Here is a 24,900-nt window from a genome sequence, read left to right on the forward strand (position 1 = left end):
TTGCCATCTTAAGCTCTTTCAGCTCTGCCTCTCTGCACCCAAGGCAGGAAGAGACTATAACAGAGGAAAGGTTGTACACTTCTTGTTCCGTTATCTTAGCCACTGCAATAAAGCCTGGAAATCTGATTCCAGCCTTAGCAAACCTTTCGATTACAGGAAGCACAGTAGATCTGAGAGATCAATGTCCTCAGCTGTGCCTTTTGAAGGCCCCCTAATATCCATTTTTGAGTTAGCCAACACACAGATAGATATTTCAACTATTATTTTTATTTCCATTCAGGCCAAGGGACAGTTGAGCAAAGGTTCTAAGTACACAGCCAAGAAAGTGTGGAAGGGCTGTGGCTGCCATTGTTTTGAAGGCTGCCTGTCCGTCATCGTGATTGAAACATAACCCCGATGACTTCCACAAGTGTAATAAAATGCTTTGCAAAAGGTTGTCAAATCGTAGGATGTAATAAAGCCTTAGCTTCATTTCCAATGCCGCAGGGTCTGAGACAAAAGGCCCATTTCCTTATGCCTTGGGATTTGTTTGAGTTCCTTTCGTGCCTGGAAATGACAGAACATAAAACCAGACATTTAGTTAGAACCAATAGCACTTTTTGAATCATGCAAATAAACAAAAGGCAAGTTTGCTTACTTCTAACCTGTTAGATTTCCATCAATATTTTACAAGAAGCCATAGAGATATGGGCAGATGACATGCATTGGTGGACTCCAGCCCTGCCTTGGCCCCATCCTCCCTGGATCCCCCCATGTTTTGAGGCTTCTGCCCATGGCCCAGAGGTCAGCTACCTGGTTTCTTAATCTGTTTTACAGACACAAGTCTTACATACGAAATGAAACAAATTCAGACATTTAATCAGGTAGGAACCGATTCTCAAACATGGACACTATTAGGAGCACGTGGTGAACTTGTAAAAAAAAACACAGATTTCAGAGTTCCCATCATGGCACAGCAGAAACGAATCCAGCTAGGAACCATTAGGTTGAGCGTTTGATCCCTGTCCTTGCTCAGTGAGTTAAGGATCAGGCATTGCCCTGAGCTGTGGTGTAGGTCACAGATGTGGCTTGGATCTGGCATTGCTGCAGTGATGGTGTAGGCCAGCAGCTGTAGCTCTGATTAGACCCCCTGGCCTGGGAATCTCCGTATGCTGCGGGTGAGGCTCTAAAAAACAAAAACAAAACAAAATCAAAAAGCCCCCAAACAACAACAACAAAAAAACAGATTTCTCCAGTCTGTCCCCCACATTCTGAACCAGCAGGTGTGGAGAGGCCAAGAATCTGTTTGTTAACGAGCTCTCCTTGTGAGTGTGAGATGCCCCACCCCTGGATTTCAGGGAATTCTTGACCTAGCAGGTAGAATAGAGAATCAGCTTTGCTTCAAGGCCAAGTTACCTGAAGGATTCAGGCCAGGTCTAAAACAAATAATTCTACTCTTAAAATAGGAAAGTGGGAGGAAGCCCTTTAATCTTATTTGGGAAGAAAAGAAAATTCCTAGGTCATAGACATGCATTTCATAGTTCTAACACCCTCTCTCTACCCTAAAGGAAAACCTGTCAGAGCCTTGGCTTGGGGCCTAAGTTACTGGGATCAGTAACGTGATTGTGGTCAGGAGCAGGCAGGCTGGGGCTCCTTGCTTGGAGGACATTGGAAAGGGAAGACCATTCCAGAAAAGAGAAAATTCAATAGGAGGGGAAAAAACAGAGACTTATGTGAATGAGATTTCATACAATTGGGGGAAGATTAAAAGAAAAGGCTCATAGGAGATGTTAAAGGCAATTTCCATGGGTGTGATATATAAAGAGATTTTTGAGAAATATCCTTGAGAAGTACAAATGGACTTCTCCTTCAGTGTTTTCCAGAGAGGTCAGTGAAGATTTACATTGCTTGTCACTTATTGTTTTCTCTTTGTGGCTTTGAGTGCACCGAGGTGCAGAGACCCAGCTTCCTGCTAGTTCCATTGTGTAGTTCAAAGGCATCCTCCATATGGGCCTGTTCACCACCACCACCACCACCTGGTGAGGACACACTGGCACACACATCAGCCTCTGCTACGCAGAGTGAATTTTTAGTGAATCTGGACTATACTTTCCTCTAAGTTCCTAACGAGGTCAGAGAGCACAGGGCAGGCAGGGCATCTCTTTGGAATGACATCTGCTCCCTTCTGGGATCCAGAGCACAGGAGCCTAATCACTTCTCCTCCAGCCTTCAATTTCAGCTCAGGATCCACACCCTGCCCCTCCCCAGGTCCACTGATTCTGTAAGTGAGGCATGAAAAACAAAAGGAATGTACCAGTCAATTTTTACCCTCCCCATCCCCATAGAAAGGGACCTGTCTCATTCCTGTGTGACACTGGCATCTTCCCCCATTGTTCCCAGCACCACCCATCTTGTCTGGAGACATGGGTCATCTCCTGATCATTCATCATTGCCCTTGTCCTTGAACAATTATTGACTTTGAGTCAGAGGCACCTGTGCAGGCCTGAAAATGGATGTGCCCTTTCTTTTCCTCCGCCTCACCTGTCGAGGGCAGATTTATGTCCTAGGAGAAGTTTCCCTCGGTTTTATTTTTGGTCTTCGGAACATTGCGGCCCTGTGTTATTTCCTTCACCCGCCCTTCCTGACACCAGCCCTGTAATTTCTGAATCTCCCTGGATGCTGCTGTCTATGCTTGAGCAGGCTTTCCGTCAAGCTGCTTAGGATGCTTCCATAGTGCATCCCTCACACAGCCTCGGCATTCAAGCTGTCTGCCTGGCTGCTGAAGGCTATCTTCAGCAGTTCCTTTTCTCCAGCTAGTCTGGAAGCTTGTGGGAAGCAGAGTCTGCATTTCCTGTCAGTTAGTGAACATGTAGGACTTAAGGAGATCTGGGGTAAAGTCTGGTCCCTATCACTTAGTGGTTGTGTGTCTCTAGGTGACGTAACGCATGTGGGCAGAACTGAGTGGCTTAGCACATACATAGTGCCAACTGCAGTGCCTCGCCCATCAGAAGTGCTCACCCATGTGAGCCTCTGTCATTGTCATATCAGTACTTATTCTCTGTGTTTCACCACCAGGGAGGGACCACCAGGCAGAGACTCATGAGTGTCAGAGGAGTGAGTGTGTGTGTGTGCTTAGCTGCACAGGGAGATATCTGGCTTCATTATCAAAAAGGGCATATCTGGACAACATGCTCACCCTCCCATCTTCTAGGTTGGACTTCACACACTATGTGCCCTTCCTGTCTCCACTGTCCTTTGATCTCACCTTCAGGCTATGGTATTTTCAGTGTTAGGTGGGCATATCAACAAATGTATTTATTGAAATGAGGAAGGAGCTAAGGTGGGTTGTTCTGTAGTCTCTCAAGACCAGGCAGGTTCAGTCTGGATTCGAGCAACCAAAAGCAGAGCCAAAAGACTGTGGGTATGTTAGATATCCCTTTTCCGGCTTCACAAGTAGTGGAGACAGCACGGAAAGTCCTAGCCGCCTTTTATACCAGTACAGAATAAAGCCAGCAATCTGCCAAATGATACATAGAGGTGGTTGTCATCCTATTCTACTGCACATGCATATATGCATAACTATCATGATATAACAGTTGCTGTGTCATTTCTCATTGGATGACATGGCGGCTGGGTGGAAAGAGCCCGAGTTACACCATTTTCTCCACATGGGTGCAAAGAAGTGGGTGATGAAGTCCTCAAGATGCTTCCAGCTCATTTGGGGAAACACTCCACACAAGGTGAGGCAAGGAAGTAGATCATCAGGTGCCAGATGAGCTGTCCAGAAACATGGTCTCTTGGAGTTCTGAGAACAGGAGTCTGGGAGTATCTGAAGTCTGATGGATTGTCTGATCATGTGCTTTTCAAATATTTCTGTGTTCCTCATAAACACAGTGCAGATGGACTGAGCCTGTGTCCTGGTGCTCCAGGCCACACTGGAGGACAAACAGGTGCTATCCTGAAGCTTGGATTAGGGGGCGGGTTTGCAGAATAGGGAATGGAGGCTGAAGAGGAGCCCCACAGCTCTGGAGAGAAGAAACCTTTGGAGAGGGGAGTTCTGAATTAGGGAGGAAAGTGAACAGTCTGATGGAGAGACTGTAGGTAACTTTGACTAAGATTTGCTGTATAATCTGGGCTATTACCTCCTTATCCATCTTTTCCTGAGACCTTTAGGAATATCTCTGAATTCAATTGCAGTTTGTTGTCCTGATTGAGGGAGAAGAGGCTGAAAGCAGGGGACCAGGAGGTCCCACCTGGGGTCCAAACTGAACCATGTCTTAAACATGCAGGTGTCACCAGGCTCCATGAAGTCTCTCTCCACAAAATGGGAGGCTGAGTCCTCTAATTTCAACAGACCCAGCCATTCTCTGCTCACATTCAGGGCAGCCTCTTTTTACTAACTGTGCCAACGAAGAGGCTCCTTCCTCTTAAATCCACTCATCCAGTTTGGGAGGGGGGTGGAAGGTGGGTGCAGCAGAGGATGAGGGCCTCATCTGTTTTTGAAGCGAAGAATACTTATCACTCCCTCTCTCTTAGATGGGTCAGGATAGGAGCTGACCCCAGGCAGCATGTCAAAGAAACACTGGGAACCATAAAACCCCAAGCCATCTTCCTGTTTCTTTAAGGTCATTGCAGTTCTCACCCAGGCTGCTCAGTGGAAATCCCCCGGGGAGGTCTAAACAATGCCAGATGTTCACCCCACCCCCAGGGAAAAGATCTAACTGCTTTGGACTGTGGTACATGAAGGTGAAGCCTCCAAGCCTGTCTCCCTCTTGATCCAGTTCCAAAGTGGGCTCCTGATAAAATGCTCCAAAGGCCCCCAATAATCCTGATGCTGGAAACAAGTTTCAGAAGGTTTTAGTTGTAACCATTCAACTTCTCTGGAAGCTCTCTGTCTTCTCCCCTCTCAGTAAAGGACAAATATCATCCCTCAGAGCTAGTGCCTCATGAGAATGCATAAAATAACCTATTCTGCATCCCAGGGCTGATGCAGAGATGGTTTTAAAACAAAGTAACCACAAGCACCCACAAAACCAAGTCATGAGACACTAATACAAAATTCCTCTGTAACAGCTCTCTTTTTTAAAAAGTAATTCTTGGTTTGTGGCAGACAGCCATGGAAAGCCATTCTTCTCACAACAAAAACAAGGTGAGCAATTTTCTAAGGGCAGGCACCCCTGACCCCTGCATTTCAGCTTTTTCATAATAATCTGGTCTCTAAATTGGACCACAAGAGCCGCTGGTGGCAATCTCTTACAGTATGTGGGTAAAAAAAAGAACCTGGGGGAGAAAAGGCAAAGGTCAGAGAGCTGGGCTGATTAGTAACTGAGGCGACAAAATTATCCTTCCATTTAGAGACAGCAAGGGGTTACCCCAAGGCAGTGGCCAGAAACCCAGTGATGTCAGGATGGCCTCGAGAGCAGGTCAACTTCCCAGCACATTTTCTCACTCACAACTCTTCCTCTGTGACTTGTCCCACGTGCCGATTAATGACATAACTCCCTACTCTGAGAGAGTGATAGTTAACTTCCCTTTCCACAGGGTCTGTTTCCCCATCCTCCACATTTGTCACCTTTAGGCAGGCACAGAAAGCAGCTCCTCCAGGTATCACATGGCCAGCACCCCCTAGCCCCCTGAGGGGCAATGCAGACCTCTGCCCTGTACCAGGTGGGGGCTCACCCTGGGGCTGTCCTTTATGGAGTGGCCACAGACTCAGCACTGTCAGTTTTCTCTTTGAAGGGATAAATCAAACGTAAAGAACAGCGGACACGCAAGAAAGATGATGCCCACTCTTGTGTCTGCGAGTGATTTACCACAGCCCCTCAGGGCTTCATCGCCTCTTTGATCCAGTGATGTCCCTGCAAATGAAACTACAGAGGCTTTGAGCCTTGGTGGTTGGAGTGAGGAGGCAGAACAGAGCAAAGCCACCCCTGGGCAGCTCACATTGCTCCCTGGGCAAGTGCTCCTGACCCCCTTGAAGGCAATAAGGCTTCTGTCTTCCACAATTGCTCCAGGATGCCCACTTCCCAGTATCTGTGCCTTGAAAAGACTCTCCCTAACAGGCTTTCCTGTTCAGATAGAGTTTATGAAGAACAGGCTTTATTTGGCTCTAAATCTTCAGCTGATATTACTTTTCCCTGAGACTCAGTGGAAATGAAAAAGGATTACTTTGTATTTACTTGCATCTTTGGTGAAAGAAACTAATTTTGAGAAAGAAAGCCTGACAATGTGAAATACTTTCCCTTACTTCAAACCCTCCAGGGGGCCAAGGAAGAGCTAGGAGGCCCACAAGCTTTGCCATTTACTTTGTCCCATGGCTTCTTCCAATAGTGCTTTTGAGAGTAACCATCCTTCAGCGGGTCCCTTCCCTCTAGCTGTGCACTCCTGTTGCAGTAGAACTTTAGAGCCAAACATGGAGCAGGCTACCTTTGATAATTAGTGGCTCTGAATTGGCTGAGTGTGTTCTTTAATTCATGCCGCTTGTGTTTGGAGTGTGTACAATTCTGTGGTTGAATAAAAGGTATATTTGCTGAGAGATTATAGACAAATACTCAGGGATTGTCATGATGAGAATTCGTCGGGGTTCAGCACACTTAATAGCCTAATGGGGTTATATTTTTTGCTTTCCACCATTTCAAAGGCATTGAAGTTGGTATAACTCTGTTCTTTTTGTACGTGAGCTGAGATTACGATCCAACATAAATCTTTAGGCTAACAGATATAAGTCTATTTCCTGTAGCAGTGCTTCACATCAAAAACAAAGACATGAAAGCTTTAACGTTATATTTTAATACTATGAAAAGGATGGTCAAATAGGTTACAGTTTACTTCAGTTACTCACAACCAGTCTAACTTGAATGATGTTCAAGCTTCTATGCTGCATCAAAATATCGAAGGTTGAAAACTGGCAAGAAGATGCAATTGGAAGCTAGTGGGAATAGAAAATATTTCACAACATTCTGCTTTTCCTGAGTTTCCAGTGCTTAGAATGCACTGCAGATTGTGAGAAGATGAACATAACCAGTATAGAGGCATCAGCCATGGATACTGGGGGCTCTCTATGGCTCCATTGTAAAAGTCATACACACTGTATCTGTGTTCAGATAGTGACCACACTGTCACTGTGTGTGCTTGGCCACGTAGTATCTGCTCTCTGGACTAAAGTCTCTCCCTTTATTAAACAACAGTTTGGATTATTTGCTCTTTAAACCCCCTTCCAGCCCAATGATGCTCAGAGTGTCTGATTTTTGTCAGTAGGCAGTTGGAAGCTTTCTGTTCTGCTCATAAGAGAGAAAGCTGACTCTCACTTTGGGGATTTAAGGGTTATTTTGTCCAGGAAGGGGCCTCTGAAGGTATGCAGAGCCATATAAATGTGCCCTGCAGGAGGGCTGGAAGGCTCTCCTGTTCTCCACAGCTCAGCCAGTGGTTTAGGGGACAAGGCATCAAGCCAGGAGCCTGCCTCCCCAACTCCATCCCTCCCACTGAAGTCTTCCCCACTTAGGGCAGACAGTGGCCAGAGGCACTGGCTCAGCTGGAGTGAGGAGCCAGGCCCTGGAGGCTGTACTCAGTGGATTCTCTTTCTGGGTGGGAGGGGAGAGCTGTCCCTCTGGAACATCTATCACCCAGCTCCCGTACAAAGACTGTGCAGTCTTCTGTATGGAAAACTCATTTCATCTTCACTTCAGCCCTGTGGGGTAGATGTCATAACCCCAGTTTATAGCTGGGAAAAGGTCACACAGTAAGTGCAGAGAGATTGGAACCAGATCTCCTTAACTACAGGGATTAACCTCTTTTTACAGCTACAAAGTCCAACCTAGTAGGCAGCGGCCACATGTGGTCAAAACATAGCTATTCTGCATGGAGATACATACATGGAAAGCAGAAAAATATCTACTAGCTTTCAAAGATTTATCTAAACAAAAAAGATAAAATACACATTATTTACATTTATGTAATTTTTATATTAATTTTTTATATTATAAAGATATTGAAATGATGGTATTTGGATGTATTGGGTAAATAGAACATATTTTTAATATTAGTTTAATCTGTCCTTAAAGTGGCTTTTGGAAAATTTGAAAGGACATGTGTAGCTCACATTCTGTTCCCATTAGACAGCACTGCCCTCAGACAATACCCTTGGCCCAGGCTTTGGAGAGAGCACACAGTGAAGGTGGTCTGGGGGAGGGGAAACCCTATGAGGATCTGAAGCGTTAACTTAGTATTGAAGAGCATAGGCTCTGGGTTCAGGTTAGGCCTGGGACGTGTTCATGGCGTAACCTTGATTGAGTTACTTTGCCTATCAGTGCCCCAGTTTCATCATCTACAAAACAGGAAAATAAGAGTACCCATTTCATAGAGTTGTTACGAGGACAAAAGATGACACAAGTCAGGCACTTAAGCATAGTGCCTGGCCCAGAGAAAAGTCTAGGCTCTAAAGAAATATGTCACTCATGCATTCACTCAGCACTTTGGGGCACCCATGAGAAAAGCCAGGAGCTGTTCTAAGTGCCAAAGACAACAGCCCTGTCCTTGGACACGTACTTGCTAGTAGAGACATAGACTAACACAAAAGTCTGTAAGATGAAGGCAGATGATGGGAGCACCATGAAGAAAAATAAGGCGAGTTTAAGGGATAGGAGGAAATGGGGCTTTATTTTAGATTGGAACTTGGGGAAGGCCTTTCTAAGCAGATGACATTTGAGTCAAATACAGAATGGAAGGAGGAAAGGTGAGCATTCCAGACAGGGGGACAGATAGTGCCAGGGCCCTGAGTTGGGAGCTTGTTTGATGCAAACTAGTAACAGCAAGGAAGCAGGAAAGTTGGAAGCAAGAGTGAGGGGAGAGTCAGGGGGTTGACACTGGATTTGTCCTCAGTTCTTCACTGTGGCCTTCAGGGCCTCCTGTGATTGGGCCCTGGCTGGCTTGACAAAGGATGGGGGAGGGACATGATCTGACTTCCTGTTTAAAAGGATTGTACTCTTAACACAGCTCCTCTTTTTTTTTTTTTTTTTTTTTTTTTGTCTTTTTGCCATTTCTTGGGCCGCTCCCGCAGCATATGGAGGTTCCCAGACTAGGGGTCTAATCGGAGCTGTAGCCACCGGCCTACGCCAGACCCACAGCAACAAGGGATCCGAGCCGCGTCTGCGACCTACACCACAGCTCACGGCAACACCGGATCCTTAACCCACTGAGCAAGGGTAGGGACTGAACCCGCAACCTCATGGTTCCTAGTCGGATTTGTTAACCACTGCGCTACGACGGGAACTCCACAGCTCCTCTTTTAATAGGTTCATTCTTTTGTATGACCATGGGTGAGTTTGAGGGTACAGATGAGTATTTTGAGTCATAGTCAACAGTTGACATAAGATAATCTAAGCAAAGATGCTATATTTTTAACTGCAGTATCTTGAAAGCTCACCCAGAACAGGGGGAGTTTTTAGGTTTTATTGAAAATATTTGCACTACTTTTCATGTCCATAGCGTCATTCTTTTGAAAGATTGAAGAAATTAAAATTAGCTGCAAACAAGATCTTCCAATTTAAAAAACTGTCCCGATAGATAACAGATCCTTGAAAGGAAAGTAATAAGGCAAATCCTTCATAGGTGTGTCACAGATAACGTTGATTCACTGCATTGGGCATATTCCTGTCTCTAAATGGATAACTCTGGAATCCGTAGGACTCACCAGAGAGATCAGCTCAAAGAGGGGACAGAGTTCTAAGAGGAGCCCTGAGCTCTGCAGGGCCAAGACTGGCCTACCTGTTAGAAGGCTCCCCTTTCCCAGAGCTATCTATGACTCTGCCTTATCACTTGTAATTAAAAAAATGATTCATGCAATATCGTAGGCTTTCCTGTTTTAAAAACAATGCAACCCCATCCATTTGCCGCTAAGAACGCCTCTAGTTCTAAACTTTTTTGGAGCCTCATTGGAACAAGATACAGAGCTCTAGAGAGGAAAATTGCTAAGAACATCTAATTACATTCAAAACCATTTTTTTTTTGCCTGTCTTAAAGGAATAAAAATGATCTGCAGGTTTTTATAGCCTTTCTTGACCTGAAGATATCTCCTGTGGAAAGAGAATCCTCAATTGAGCTCTTTTAATGCTTTAAATATTACTTGATCTATCATCTTACACACTGCCTAGCATACTTTGAAAAAAAAAAAAAACCTTTAAATACCCATTAAAATTGATTGGCTAGTCCTAGACCATGGGGGTGGCTCTTGGAGGGCATGCAATTGTGTGTGTGCATGGGGGCTTAGACACAACTGAGACAAAGTCAACTGCTTTATGGTGGGATAAGGTAGAGAAATCCATTTGGTCACAGGTGCAGTTGACATTGTACTGCTGACTTGTGCAAGTCAAGGTGACATGGTTGCTTGTTCTTGCTTAAGATTCACCATCAGCATCTCTGGGGCAGGGGTGCACTTCATCTACTGTGCCTCAGGCAATGTCAGGCTCCAAGTGGAATCTCAGCAAATAGTTGGTGATTGAGTTCTAGAACTTCTAGTTAAAGAGGTCATCTAGGAGGCAAGCAATCTGTGCCCATGGCATTGTAGCCAGGACCCCTGACAGCAAGGAAGGAAACCCCATTTCAAATGATCCTCTGGAGAAATGTGCCTTTCTGACCTTTTAACTATGAAGGATGGGGTGGCTGTAGGAATTCATCCTCTCCTTTTATCTTTTGTCTCCGTGGCCTCTGGGGGCTTTTCCTGAATCAGATGTTTCCAAATGATAAGCAGGATGACTGCCAGTAGCTCAGATCTATAGAACCCCTTCTTGGGCTTCACCCTGTATGTCCATACACCAAATGATAGAGATGCTCGCTAACTGGCCAAGCTGGAATCACATGCCTACAACTGTGGATTCTAGATGAGACTAGGCAGTTCCAAATTCACATCTGCTATACCCATCCTACTTTCTGCTTTACCTTTCACCAGTTTTCTAAATGTTTTGAAGTCCAATGGTTAATTAGACTTTTGGCGAAAACCTTCATCTCTAAAGGAAACCCTAATTAAAAGGTCTTGAATGGAGCCCTTGGGAATCCTCACTGATCCCAAGAACGACATCTTACAAACTATGGTCCAAGGTCGATTAGCTGTGATTCACTCCTGGCCATCGAATGCAATTTTACCTTTCAGGCAAATATTTAGTCCATCATTGTTGTTGCATAGGGAAACAGGGACCTCAGTGCCTCTTAGACAGGGTGGTTATGATGAGTGGATATAAAGGGACCTATGCAAAGCGCCTAGGATAGAAATCACCAAATGCTGGTGCTTTCCTGAAGTTAATGGAAAAGTTAGCATAAGCTGTAATTTGCACCTCAGTTTCATTGTACAACTCTTGTCTTCAGTTAGCTACAGTGTGAGCAGGGGAGGACATTTCTATACAGAGACCCACAAATGTAAGTGTAAAGGTGTGTGGTTCTGAGTTAGACTTCCTGGGTTGCCCTGACTGTCTACTAGAACCTTTGAGTCCTTGTGAAAGTCCCCTAGTAACCTTAAGCCTCAGTTTCCACATCTGAAAATTGGGACAATACTAGAGGGCTGTTGTGGGGTATAATTGAAATAAGGCTATAAAGTGCTTAATATAATGAGATTTCTGTAAGTGGTGTCATTAATAATCATTGATAATGAAATATCCTCTGGGGTGATCTTCTCTATTCAGTTCTAAGATAATGATCTCCTTGGCCAGTCTGGTCCCTTAAAGTCAGGAAGGATGGCCAAGAGGAAGAGAATCAAATCTCTGACGTAGTAGCAAAGTGTCTGTGAACATTATATGAGGCAATTATTCTTTGTTGTTTTAACCTATTCTGGAGTAATTGTATGCCCGGCCAGCAATTAGACCATACACTAAAGTCGATCTCTTCCTTCCTTTTGTGCTTAATTTAAATGTTTTCCCTTCTCTGATTTACTTTAGTCATTTTTACAGTGAAATATATACAGAAAAGTGCAAAAGATATATAATACGGCTTTTAGAATTAATACAAAGCAAACAGGGGCCTTGCTACCATCCTTGACAAGGAACAGAGCATTGCCAGCCCTTCCATCCTCCCACCCCCACATCCCTTCCCACTCATAAGCTCCTTCTTGACTCCTCCAGAAAGGTAACTACTGGGCTGAGGTTATGGTGATTGCTTCCTTGCTTTCCTTTATAATTTTATTCTCTAAATGAATATATCTCTAAACACCGTAATTTAGTTTTGCCTGTTTTTGAACTCTATGTGAATACAATACACAGTAGGCATGCTTTTGTGTTTCCCTTGTTGCACATTCTTGCAGACACTTGATATCGTCAGTCTTTTAAAATTTTAACTATTGTGGGTGATATATAGTGGTATTTCATTGTGCTTAAAATTTACATTTCCCTAATAACTAAAGATTATTGTCCATTTTGAGACCTACTTTTTATGAAGTTCCTGTTCAAATCCTTTTGTATTTTCTATTGGACTGTTGAATATTTCTTATTAACATATATATATATATTTTTTTTTTTTTCCTTTTCTTTAGAATAATTATCTTCTGGATACTGGCCCTCCATTGACTACAGATGTGGTAGCTACCTTCTCTCACTCTCTGTCTTGCTTTTTTTTCCTCTTTTTTTCTCTATCTTAGTGTTATTGATAAACAAAATTTCTTATTTTGAATGTAGTCAAACTTATCAATATCTTTTTTTAAAATAATGTTTTCATGCCCTGTTTAAAAAGTCTATCTATAAATAAGACCATGAACATATTCTCCTATATTCCTTTATAAATTTATACTTCAGTTTTTTTTTGATAGGCAAGAAATTGATTTATTACGACATGATGCTTGTGAGAGATGCAAGTAGGCAGGCAAGGAGGTTCTGCCCAGATTCTGAATTATAATCCACCTGGAATTGGCTTTTGCATGTGGTAGGAGATAGGATGCAGTTTCAGTAATTTTCTATATAGATATCCAATTTTTTCAGAACCATTTATTGAAAAGATGTTCCTTTCCCCATAGTTCTGTGATGGCTTTTGTATCATAAATTAAACGTTATAGGCCTCTTTTCTGTTTATGGCCTTTCTGCATTGTTCCATCTGTCTATTTGTCCTTGTATCAACACCAAGCTCCCTTAATTTTTGTAGCCTTTTAATAAGTCAGTACCCCATAGAGTAAGTTCTCTTATACTTCTGTCTTATTATTTCAATATTCTTCTATATTTCAGTCTTATTCTTTTAATAAGCTACATTTCCATAAGCATTTTGGAATCAATTATTCAATTTTTACCAAAAAAACAACTAACCTGCCACTACAAATTATGGAGATTTCTGATGTGAGTAGCATTGCATTTATAGGTAAATCTGAGAATTCAGTCTTTATAAAATTGAGTCACTCATGTCTCTGTTAATTTAATTCCTCTTTAAGGCCTCTTAATATTTTATAGTGTCTGTCCAGAAGCTTGCATATCTTTAATTGTTCCTAGGCATGGAACAATTGGATTTCTGATGTTAATATAAGCTAACTTTTATTTTTTTCATATTCTGTGTGGCAGTTATGGACTGTTTGTGTCCCCCTCAAATTCACAAGTTGAAGCCCTAACTCTCAATGTGATAGAAATAGGAGATGTGGCCTTTAGAAGGAACTTAGGTTTAGATGAGGTCATGAAGGTGATGCTCCATGATAGGATTAGTGTCCTTATAAGAACAGTGAGATTAAAGCTCATTCTTTCTTTTCTATAAGAGGACACAATGAAAAGGGGGCTGGCCATAGGTCAGGAAGAGGGCTCTCACCAGAACCCAACCATATCAGCACCCTTATCTTAGAATTCCAGCTTCCAGAACTGTGAGAAATAAATTTCTGTTGTTTAAGCTACCCAGTCGATGGTATTTTGTTATGGCTGCATGAGCTAAGACAGTGGCTGAGAAATTCGAAACTGACCTATGTTGAACTTCTATTCAGAGGCCTTGCTAAGCTTACTGATTAATTTGAATTGTCTCTTAGTACAGTCTTTTGAGTTTTCTGCATGCATCATAATGTCTACAGATAATGACAGTTTTACTCCTTCCTTTCTAATCCTATCTTTTTATTGATTGTTCTTGTCTTACTGTACTAGCTGAGTACATGGTGAAATATCAGGGCTAATAGTGAATATTCTTATCTCATTTGCAATCTCAGATGAATAATGTTCAACATTTCATCCTTAAGTATAAATTCCTCACTAGCTCAACAGTTTCTAGAATTTTTATATTTATTAGGTTGGATGTTTAATTTGATCAACATTTTTTCAGCATCTACTGAAATGGGCTTATCATTTATCCCTTAGTCTGGTAAAAGGCATAAGACTAGTATAATGTGAAATCGATATTGCATTGAACATAATATATCTTCTTTTGCACACATACATACAATTAATTTATTTATCTGTCTACCTTTGGGTATCTTTTAGGATGGTGGCAAGTATATTTCCATGTGCAACTAGTCTGTAGATTTCCTTTCTGTTATGTTCTTATCAGATTCATGTGTAAGGCAATACATACAACAAACAGAAATACAAGAGGCTATTTATTTATTTATTTATTTATTCTTTTCTCTGGCAGAATTTTCTACCAGTTGTTCTTATTAGGAATCTTATTCAGATCCTTGTTTCTTTCTTAATTGTGTGGTACAATTCACCAGTAAAGCTACCTGGGCCTGACATTTTCCTTGTAGGAACAGTTTTAATTCATGTTTGAGTTATTTAATAATTATCACATTATTTATATTTTATTTTTCACTTTGTGTCAGGGGAAACTGGATTTATTCCAGAAATATGAATTTAATCCCAGTTTTCAAATGTGTTGGTCTAAAATTAATTATATGCTCTTCTCATTGTAATGACTACAATGTCCAGGAAGATGTTTACCATTAACTTTTAGCTTTTATTTTCTATCAATAAATGTATTGAATCATAATTAAAAGTAAATTGTCCTCTAAATACAACTTTAGTTGCATATAAAAGTTTTAGTTTTCTTCATTCAATTCAAAATTGGTTCCAATTTCCACCTGATTTCTTCTTCTTTAGAATTTCTTTTTATGAATTTGCTGCTGATGAATTCTCTCAGCTTTTGTTAGAAAATACCTTTATTTCACCCTTATTCTATAAATATATATGGACTGGGTATGGAATCTAGGTTGGCAGCTATTTTCTTTCAGCTCTTTAGAGATGTCATTCTGTAGCCTTCTGATTTTTCTGTTGTCGTTGCCCTTGGTCTAATTATTGGACAGTAAGTTTCTTTTCAATTTTTTTCACTATCGAGTCTGACAAATTACTCTCAGTTTTAGCCTGATGCGCCTAGGTGTGCCCTCTATACCCTTTACTATGGGTTTGGTATATTCTTGAATTTTTGGATTGGTGCCTTTTGCCAGTTTTGAAAAACTCTCAGCCATCTTCTCTAATTATAACTTCCACTAGAACTCCGTTTTGGAATTGTTCATAAGCACCTACTAGACTTTCTCCCTATATTCTATATCTTCTGACCTCTCATACTTTTCCCCACTCTCCTTCATCTCTTATGGTTCATTCTGAATATTTTCACATAGCTCATCTTTAAGTTCACTGATTCTGTTTTTGCTGTAAAAAAAACATGCTGCTACGTTCATTCATTGGGTTATAGTATTTTTCAGTTCTAAAATTTCTCTTTGGTTCTTTCTTTTTCACATCATCTCTGTATTTATCCCAGTGTGGTTCCCATTGTGAGAATAGATTCTAGCTCTCTACTGAATGATAAAGAAATCTAGTATTTTCTCTCCAGAACAAAATTAACATAGTTGTTTCAATGACTATATCTGGAGATTCATACCTTATTTATATTGACTTGTCTCCTCATATACTTTGTAGGGTGTGTGTATGTGTGTGTGGGAATATATACACACCCATGTATTGGTAATTCTATTTGAAAAAAAATATTTATAGGAACAGTTTAAAATCATGGATGGTATATTTTTCTTCCAGAGGTTATTTTTTCTTTGCTTCTTCCAGGGACCCAATAGGACTAGCAATTTAGCATCACCTTAATTCAGTATCTGAGGTAGAGACTTTCTCAGTTGCCCAGATGATTTGAAATTGGCCTGCAGGCAATACCAGGGCTGGTTTACAACTGGTTCACCCTTTTTCAGAGCTTCACCTTGCCACCCAGGTATGGGAGTTTTAGAAAGGACTCTGCCATTGGCAACCCGGTTTTTGTTGCTGCAGTTCCATTTGACTCACTAACTCTCAAAATGCCCTCAGGAAAAAGTATGTATATTTGTATGTGTAACTTGGTCCCCATGCTGTACAGTGGAGAAAAAATAAAAATAAAAATAAAGCTAATCTTGAGCCAAAAAAAAAAAAAATGCCCTCAGGAGAAAGCAGTCCTTCATGCTGTGCTCTTCTCTTTGCATGTTTTAACCCTATAATCTTTTGCTACCTTGTTACCTTTAAAAGATGTTTTCCTATATTCTCTACAGTTTTTCTAGTTGAACACAGTGAGAAGGTTGATCCAAATTATTTGGTCTGTTAGTAATAGAAGCAGAAGTCATGCTTCTTTTTTTTGGTGGTTTGAAAACATCCTGCCATACAGGTTTAGTCTTTCATTACTATTGGAACCTAATTTCTCATAACTTGAACATTTCCATAATTATCTTTAAAACATAATAGAAATCAGAGGGTAAATAATGCATCTACACAGTGGCATAGCTAATGTAAACTCAGAGTCTCCAGGCTCACCATTCATTAAAAGGTAGTAGAATATATGGAGATATTGGTTCCTCAGAGAAGTATTAAATCCAGAAGAAGCACAATTTAGAGCTGTTTTTCCTAGGGTATTTTCTACCTGTTGTTTTGTTTTTCGCCTTATAATAACCCAAGGATGTAATTAAAATGCTTTCCATCATAGTCATTCAGAGATAGGGAAAGTGAGGTGCTGAAGTTAATTCTTCCTCTCCTCCAAGAAAATATGAGGATTATGATTTGCTCCTTGGGCCTTTCCATCAGAGGCTGCTCTGCTGAGAAGAGACCCTCTTGGAGAAGGTAGATTTTCCCAAGCTGCTGGGGTAGATGTCTAAAGGTACATTCAGTTACCAGAACATGTGCTAAATAAGTAAACCCATCCTTTCTTGTCCACCTCTGCTATCCTTGATTACGATATGTGTGGTCCAGTGGCTGAAATTATGGTAATTTTTCAAAAATGCCAGCGTCAAAATTTTGCATTGACAGTATATCTGTAACTACTAATAACGCTGTTTTGGGCTGACTCAGTTGCTTTGAAATTGCACGGCTCCGTTACGAGTAAATGAGAGGCAACCAATTATCTATAAAATAATGGCAGACACAGAGGAGAGTTTGATGAATTACAAACACACTCTGCTGACACAACAGGGTGTGGAGACCTGCTCTGCTCTGACTTTCTATCAGAATTCGGGGTGATGCTTGCATATTTCAAAAACAACACACCCTTCTCAATTCCAGCATGAAGTGGGAATGGGATAGGAGATGATAATAAACATGAGAGTGTAGAGGTAGCAAACCCAAGTATTAAATACCTAGAGGAAAACTACTGTGTTCCAGGAAGGATACAAGGGTAGATAAGAAATGCAGATCCACTGTCGTCTAACGTGATTTAGAACATGGACTAAGAGAGCCATTGCAAAAACCCTATCTCGGAACTCAGCCCAGTGTGGGGAGGTGATGCATAAATTCCTGGAACCAAAGGATTGCTGACCTCATCAGGGATCTGTCAGGTGGAAAGTGAGACAACTGCAGCTTCATTCAGCAACCCTTGGACTGTTGGCTTTTCCTGTGCCTGATGAAGGCAGCATCTGCATTTACTATTCTATAAGCAGCCACAATTCAAAGTCATTTTTTGCTCAGCCCAGGATTCAGGGAGTGGCCAAAACCCCAAAACATCCTGCAGGGTTATGTGGAAAGATTAGGAGAATTCTTCTATACAACCAAGCTAATGTTGATGCTCTGATGACTTCAAGAGGTGAAGGAAACAGTTTTTAGTGCGTGAATGTTTATCTGCACATTCTTATGGCAGCCTGGTCATGCTGAGGATTAATCTGAGGTTATACAAAAAGAAGCTATAAAGCAGGGTTGGCTATATACTGAGGGGTTGCTAGGCATTTCCACACCATACACTGAGCAGAGAGCAGCTCTTCGCCTTTTACAGGCCCTTTTCCTAGATAGGGCATCTTTGGACATAAGGCTGCACATTCTTCTCTGCAGTATGCTGGTTGTTAAAGTAGATGAATATCAAATACATCCAATCAGCCCAGAGACCTAGCATGCCTGTAGGAGGCAGGGAGCATGGTGCAACTCTTCCTGCCCTGAGTTCTCTCACCCCAGGGAAACGCACTCTGGGTTCTCCCGAGCACTTATCATTCCCTGTGCCAGGCGAGAAACACAGGGAACACTAGCTTAGGGGTTGGGGCAGGTCCAGAGACAGCTAGATTGGAGTTTGAATTCTGCCCTTCCCTGCCATTTTCCAAAGATGGGCACCCTTATCCTGTTTAAGATAATTTTTTAGCTGGTATACGCTGAATCCCTCCATAGGTAATTATTTTTTAATCCCATCGAATAGGGCAAATGGAGAGTCTCTGTTTGGTGCCAGCCTCTCAAATGATGACCAGCCTCTCAGCTTAACAAAGACAATGAACCTCCATCCCAGTAGAGCTACAGGCCAGCAACTATGAAGAGCTGAGATACATCAGCATTGCTTTTCTATGTATTTTTATGCTTAGCTTCTAACGATAAGTAATTCTCATTCCTCATTGAGGTTATCATCCTCAGATTTGGCTCAAATAAACCTTCCCTTTCTTTATTAGGTCAACATATTAATTTTTTGTTGACAGGCTCTTCCAAGCAAGGGGAGCAGTATGAAACTAAGGGAAAGGCTTTTGGGGAGGGACTATCTGGGTTCACATCTGAGTTCCATCACTTACTATTTACCTTGGAATAACAGTATCACTGAGTCTCAGTTTTCTCATCACCTGCAAGATGGAATAATAACAGATCCTACATCTTGTAACTTCTCGGGAATGTTGGCAATGGCTGAGCCCTACTGTATTTGCCTTTGTGCATGTTGCCAAGTGTGCAGTCTTTAAACTGGCTCTGCCCGAGACTGACTGGCTCCTGAAAGCTTGGAGAGGCCAAGTTTATCTAAATTTCAGATAAGTAATTTTATTTTAAGTCTAGGTATGTCCATATCTTGCATGACAGCCCTATTTGTTAACCAATTCTGGAAAGTTCCATGAATCCCTTAACACTGTATAAACATTTTTTGGTGCGTAGATGAATTTTGAAAAGGGAAGAGATTGGGTATCAAAGAACTAGGTGGGTCAACTTGATGCTTAGGTTTCCTTTTCCCTTTGTCTCTCAAGAGAACTGTATGTGGTCCCATATCATACTAACAGAGATGATGATACTCTTGGTGTAATCTTAGGACCCTACGTTTAAGCCTCTCACCTCCACGTTACTAGTTGTATGCTCTTTAGCCTCCTGCATTTTCCCTCCTGTTCTCATTTCCCATATCTGACTGCTGGGAAAACAGAAGGTGATTTGTTGTACAGCCAGACCCTTAAAGAGAGACGTTAATGTTAGTTCATTTAAAAACCCACAGGCTCTCTGACAATAGTCTGTAATAACAAGTTCAGGTGAGCATCTTTCTGGCAAGACTTATAAGGCAAGTTGATTCACCTGGAAGACAGGAGCTGTTAGGCCTCAAGGCAAGACAGAAGCAAAGGCTGACAGAGCAAAGCATACAGGAAACTTGGCTGAGAAGTTTAAATTCTCCTAAACTGTCTAGGAAACACACCGTAAGACAAAATCGTGCAATTCAGCAAGCCTCAGGAAAAGCCTGGAGCTTACTTGCCTCTCCCTGAAAGTGCCTATTACATAAGAAACCCAGAAAGAAGAACAATTCAGCCTAGGAAGTTGAGTCTGAAGACTGGTGACACCATTTGAACAGGATAACCCAAAATGACACACTAGCTTTCAAAAGACGAATAGAAAGAGGTTGGCATTCATGCTCACAGGCCTATGTTCTTCGTTAAACTAACTTGATCCTAAGGGTGGGGCAGGGGGTGGGAGAGAGAAATGAGAAGGTGAACAGCAATGGAAAAGTTTAAAAATAAAATATCAATGACAGCTCTCCTAACACCACACTATATCCCTTCAGGCAACTGGCTGCAAAGCTGACAAATCAGTGACATGGGGGAATAAATAAGTTTTCCAGAATTTAAGGCCCTGAATGCACGGGCCTGAGCAAAACAGCATACATGAACAATAATGAGGGGAGAAGTTGATACTGGGTCTTTAAGTAATTAGAATACTTTCAAAAGGAGATTGGGGAGAAAAAGACCAAGAAATACACATTTATTTTAAACTAACCAAAATAGACTTAGATTTCAAAATGAAAACATAATATAACAAATGTGTTTTCTAGCTAAAAACATGATCACCAAGTGGTTTCTACAATTTTACATAATTCAGTTGCTCCCAGTATTTGTTCACTAATTACATTTTTAATTTGTATCTGATCTCCTTCAGCTTCTTATAATATAAACACATTTGTACAAGACCAGATGAAGCAGACAGTTCTGGAAAAGAAATAATTTAGAGGAGAGGCTCTTTATCTGGGGTCCGTAATCCCTAAGGATATTTATTAACAGGGTTGCTAGGACCCAGTTACATTTGAATATCAGACAAATTATTTTTTTACTGAAGGTATACCCTACTATTTCCAATATGGAAGCCTAAGTAATCAATAAATTTTATAAGATCCATGAGCCCCTTGACATTGTGTTAATACTGGGAGAGGAGATTGGCTCTAGCTTTTCTATCTGTCTTAAATCTGTCTTCTCCTAGTAGTTAGACATCATTAATGCAGAGAAAATTCTATCCTGCCTGGCCTTTCCTTGTGGCCTGAGCTTCCTGGCAGCCAAAGCTAAAGGGAAACACAAAGGGTAACTGACCAAATAGCAGCTGGGAGAGGAGACCTGAGTGAAAGAGCCTGCCTGGATGAGGCTGTGCTGGTCCATGGCTCCTTGTAGCCTAACAGGAACCTTAGACTTGAGCCTGAGGGCCATGTGACTCCCTCAATGGGTTTTGACTTTTTCGACCATTGGGTTTACCTTATAAACTATCTCCAGCTGCTTTGCAGGGACTGGATTGCAGAGGGACAATGGGCAGAGGTGATGGGGGAGTGGGCAGGAAGGAAGAGAACAGAGAGGAGAATTATGTGGAAGGTAGTTGGAGATGGGAAGAGTGACTCAGAGGCTGAAATCAGTGCCTCAAGGGGCAGGGTTCTCTCTACGCATGCCTTTAGGTCTTGTGCAGCTGCTTTTTGGCACTCCCATCCCAGGCAGGGAGACCCTTTCTGGAGTAAGGCCCCCAGAAGGGTCTGAGCAGTGAGGAAGCAAGCATACAGTCTTTACCTGCATCACTGGAAGTAGCCCCGCAGAGCTGCAGCTTCTGCTGCCATATCCTCCTCTGATCTCCATAAGGTGGGGGAGTCCTCATCCTCTCTGTCATGTTTCTGGAGCTTTGGAAGAAAAGATAGGCTCATTAATGGGTCCTGGGGATCCCCATGAAAGGGTGTTGTGGGGGTAGCTGAATAGAATTTGCAAAGCAGAGGCCATGTCTTTTAATTGCATTAATTGCCATAATTTGAAAATAAAGAGGTTTAGTGTAAAAATCCACATTCCTGGCTTTTGTAATACAATAAGTAGTTTAGGCTACACAGTGGCCCTGTTCACTGCCTTCGGATTATCCTCTGCGGTTGGGATTTGGGGGGGGGGGGGTCACAGACAGGGGAGGGGGGCATCCTGACATTTACCATAACCCCCATCACCCTCCAATATTATGTATAGCCAGCATTGGCCAGAATCATCCACTCATGTTACTTCCCAGACCCTGAAGGCATTGCTGCCCACCTGTAATCATTCTCCAAGCTGGCTGAGGTTTATCTACTCCTCTCTTTGGCTTAAGCTCTCTTGTGTGAGTTCTGAGCAGTTTTGCTGTGAACCAAAATAGCCCAAGCTTCCTAATGATAATAATAGAAGGGCCAAGAGTGCTGAGCAAGAAATAGGAGTATATGCATAAAAAAAGAGGCTTCAGGAGTTCCTGTCTTGGCTCAGTGGTAACAAATCCAACTAGTATCCATAAGGAAGTGGGTTCAATCCTTGGCCTTGCTCAGTGCGTTAAGGATCCAGTGTTGCCATGAGCTGTGGTGTAGGTTGCATATGCAGCTAGGATTTGGCATGTGTGGCTGTGGCATGGGCTGACAGCTATAGTTCAGAATCTGCATCTAGCCTGGGAACTTCCATATGCCAAGTGTGCAGCCCTAAAAAAGACAAAAAACAAAAACAGAAAAAGAGGCAAACAGGAAGAAGACAAAGCTAAATAAAAACTGAGGAAGCATCAAAAATTAATAATTGGTCCTAGTCAATTGAGCCATTTTAAAATTCTCTTAAGATACCCCTATTTTTTTTAAAGTCTGTATATGTCTCAGATTTACATATAAAGTGAATAAAATTTCAATTCTATCAGTGAGAGAGGATATTCTCAGGAATCTCTTCATTAGAAAAGCTTGATTTTCCCCCTTAATCTCCTATTGCAATTCAGTTTTATTAACTAAATTTGTTATTCCTGTGTGTAGCTCTAGACACTGTAAAGTGCTAAGGGTATATATTCTTTGCAGGAGGCACAATATAGTATTTGGTGTTAAGTCATTTGAGGTGATCGAAGCCAACTATTTAATAGCACCAATGATAGCTGCCATTCATGATGCAAAGGGCAGTTTCCTCTTTGTGTATTATTTCCTCATGCATCATTGTACTTAATCCTTACAAAAACCCATCCACAAAGCAGGTACCTTTGTGTTCCATCTTACCAAGAAAGCCATTGAGGTCTGAGGAAATTCATTCACCTGCTGGATATTACCCAGCCCAGAGCATTAGTGCCAGGGGTCTTTCCAATCACGTTTGCCTTTTAATCTGGAGGAAATGCAGTGTCGCCAAAGAGCGAATAGTTCCAGAAATCCTGTTCCACACCCCTCTCAGGTACCTTCACCCAAAAGTCAGATCCTTTGTCAAAGAATCTTGCTGACTCAGGAAAAAGTCTCATGACCAAAACAATGGTATTTGCTATTTCAGGCACAAATCACTCTCTCTAACCCAGAGAACACCCCCACTCCCTCCGCCCCAGGCAGCCTGCAGCAGATGGGGAAGTGTCCCCATTATTTCAGAGCAAACTTTGATACAGAAGGTGAAACAGTGAGGGAAGACAGCTTTCCAGCTGAGCACTGTTTTTCTATTTTGGGTAAGTCTGAGCCTAAATGAGGTTATTAGCATATAACTGGGCCACCAATATGTTGATGAGGGTCATGGATCTTCTGCTCTGAGTTTGCCTGCCAGCATGCTGGTTTTACATTTTGTCACTTAGATTTAATTCTCCTTAGTGGAAGAAAACCACATTAAGAAGTCATTTCCTTCCTTGCAGAGGCATTGATGACGCAATGGCTAAAAGCGAGTCACACAGGATTGCTATTTTTCTACTCAAGAACTAATTTTCATTTTGATACTAGCTTTAGGTCTGTTATAAATCCATCTTATAACAATTCAATAGGATGACAAGGAACAATGCAAAGCCCAGAAAATATGGCCTTGCCTCTTCTGGTACTGCTGTTCAGACGCAGAAATCAAGCATTAAGTGGCCTCATCAACGCAGATCGCACCAGCTGAATCCCAATAATTTAGAGCCTAAAATGCTAATGCCTCCTTGGTTCTTAGGCTACCGTCTGTTATTGTCATATGCCTTACAGATGGCAACGTTGTGCCAATGCTTAGAAGTTGTTTATGGGAAATAGGAAATAAATAAAACAAAAACTAATCATATTCGTGAAGCTCTGTGGTATATGTTTTTTAAAACCTAGGGGTTTTAAAATCCCCAGATGAAAGCACCTGGCTTTCTCTAGAACAGCCATGCTCAACCGAGGCTGCCCACTGGACTCACACAGAAAAATTTAAAAGCAGCAGAGGCCTGGCTCCACCCCAGGGATTCTGATTTAATTGGTCTGGAGTAGGGGGCAGCCTGGGTTTGGGGACTTTTTTTTTTTTTTTAAACTTCCCAGGCAATTCTAAGGTGCAATGGCTGTTAAGAAGCTCTGCATCTGGGAGAAGTATGTGCATAAAGAAAGAGCCCTCACACAGGACAGAAATAAGAGCTTTGCCTTTAAGCCCATTGTTTGTGATTCTATTGACAGTACTGAGGCTTTCCTTTGCAAACCCTGCTCTATAACTGCTTGTCTTCTATTCCCTTTCTGTCCTAGGAGAGTCTGAGTCACAAGACCTCTCCTGGTTAACAGCAGGAAGCTGATCAGGCTCAGGATCCTTTGAATGGGGTTTGAGTCTGCAGGATTAGGGAGCCTGGAAAAGCCTTGGTGGGTAGGACTTGTATTCTGGTGACTTGGAAATGAAACGTGCTGTGGTTTGGAGTAAAGTTCTGCTTCCCTGAGAGACCCATGCACCTGAGAACTGGAAACCATTGCCAAGCCAGCTAGCAGAGATCAGTCCTAGGCACCCTAAACAGTAGCTTATCCAAAAGGCACTATTTGCTTTGGGCAAGCCTCACTGGAGGAGTTTCACTTTGGAGGAACCTTCCAGATGATCTTAGACTAGCCACAGGGAAAGTCAGTGACAATTTACTCATCTCCCAGATAGGTTCACTGTCAACTGCAACATCAGGGCTGGGTCTGGCACTGAAACACTCAATCAGACTGATCCCTTTATTGTCCTCTGGGGACTCCCAGGTAGGGAGAGTAGATACCAGATGGTTAAGGAAGAGTGAGAAGGGCATTACCAATGCCCAGAGGGGCTGAGCTAATTTGAAAGCTTTTGAGAGGTGACTTAGTTTCACCAGGAAATAGATTATAGAT

The 24,900-nt window shown here is 42.0% G+C and overlaps 1 protein-coding gene across 30 annotated transcripts in view; it reads right to left on the reverse strand.

Moving 5' to 3' along the window:
• Window positions 1–247: 247 nt before the first annotated feature.
• Window positions 248–24,900, reverse strand: part of FHIT (fragile histidine triad diadenosine triphosphatase) — a 1,441,601-nt gene continuing 1,416,948 nt past the window's right edge. For all 30 annotated transcript variants that reach the window (XM_021070759.2, XM_084988813.1, XM_084988796.1 and 27 more), the window contains 2 exons: window positions 21,401–21,507; window positions 248–546 (listed from right to left, as the gene is read on the reverse strand). In XM_021070759.2, the coding sequence (XP_020926418.1) occupies window positions 512–546; window positions 21,401–21,507 (142 nt within the window). In that variant the 3' untranslated portion in view covers window positions 248–511. The remainder of the gene's footprint in view (window positions 547–21,400; window positions 21,508–24,900) is intronic.

The sequence above is a fragment of the Sus scrofa genome, chromosome 13, assembly GCF_054392235.1.
Source record: "Sus scrofa isolate SSC_HxYL_T2T_F1_AM1 chromosome 13, Sscrofa_HxYL_maternal_Yorkshire_Landrace_v2.0, whole genome shotgun sequence".
Taxonomy (NCBI): Eukaryota; Metazoa; Chordata; class Mammalia; order Artiodactyla; family Suidae; genus Sus; species Sus scrofa.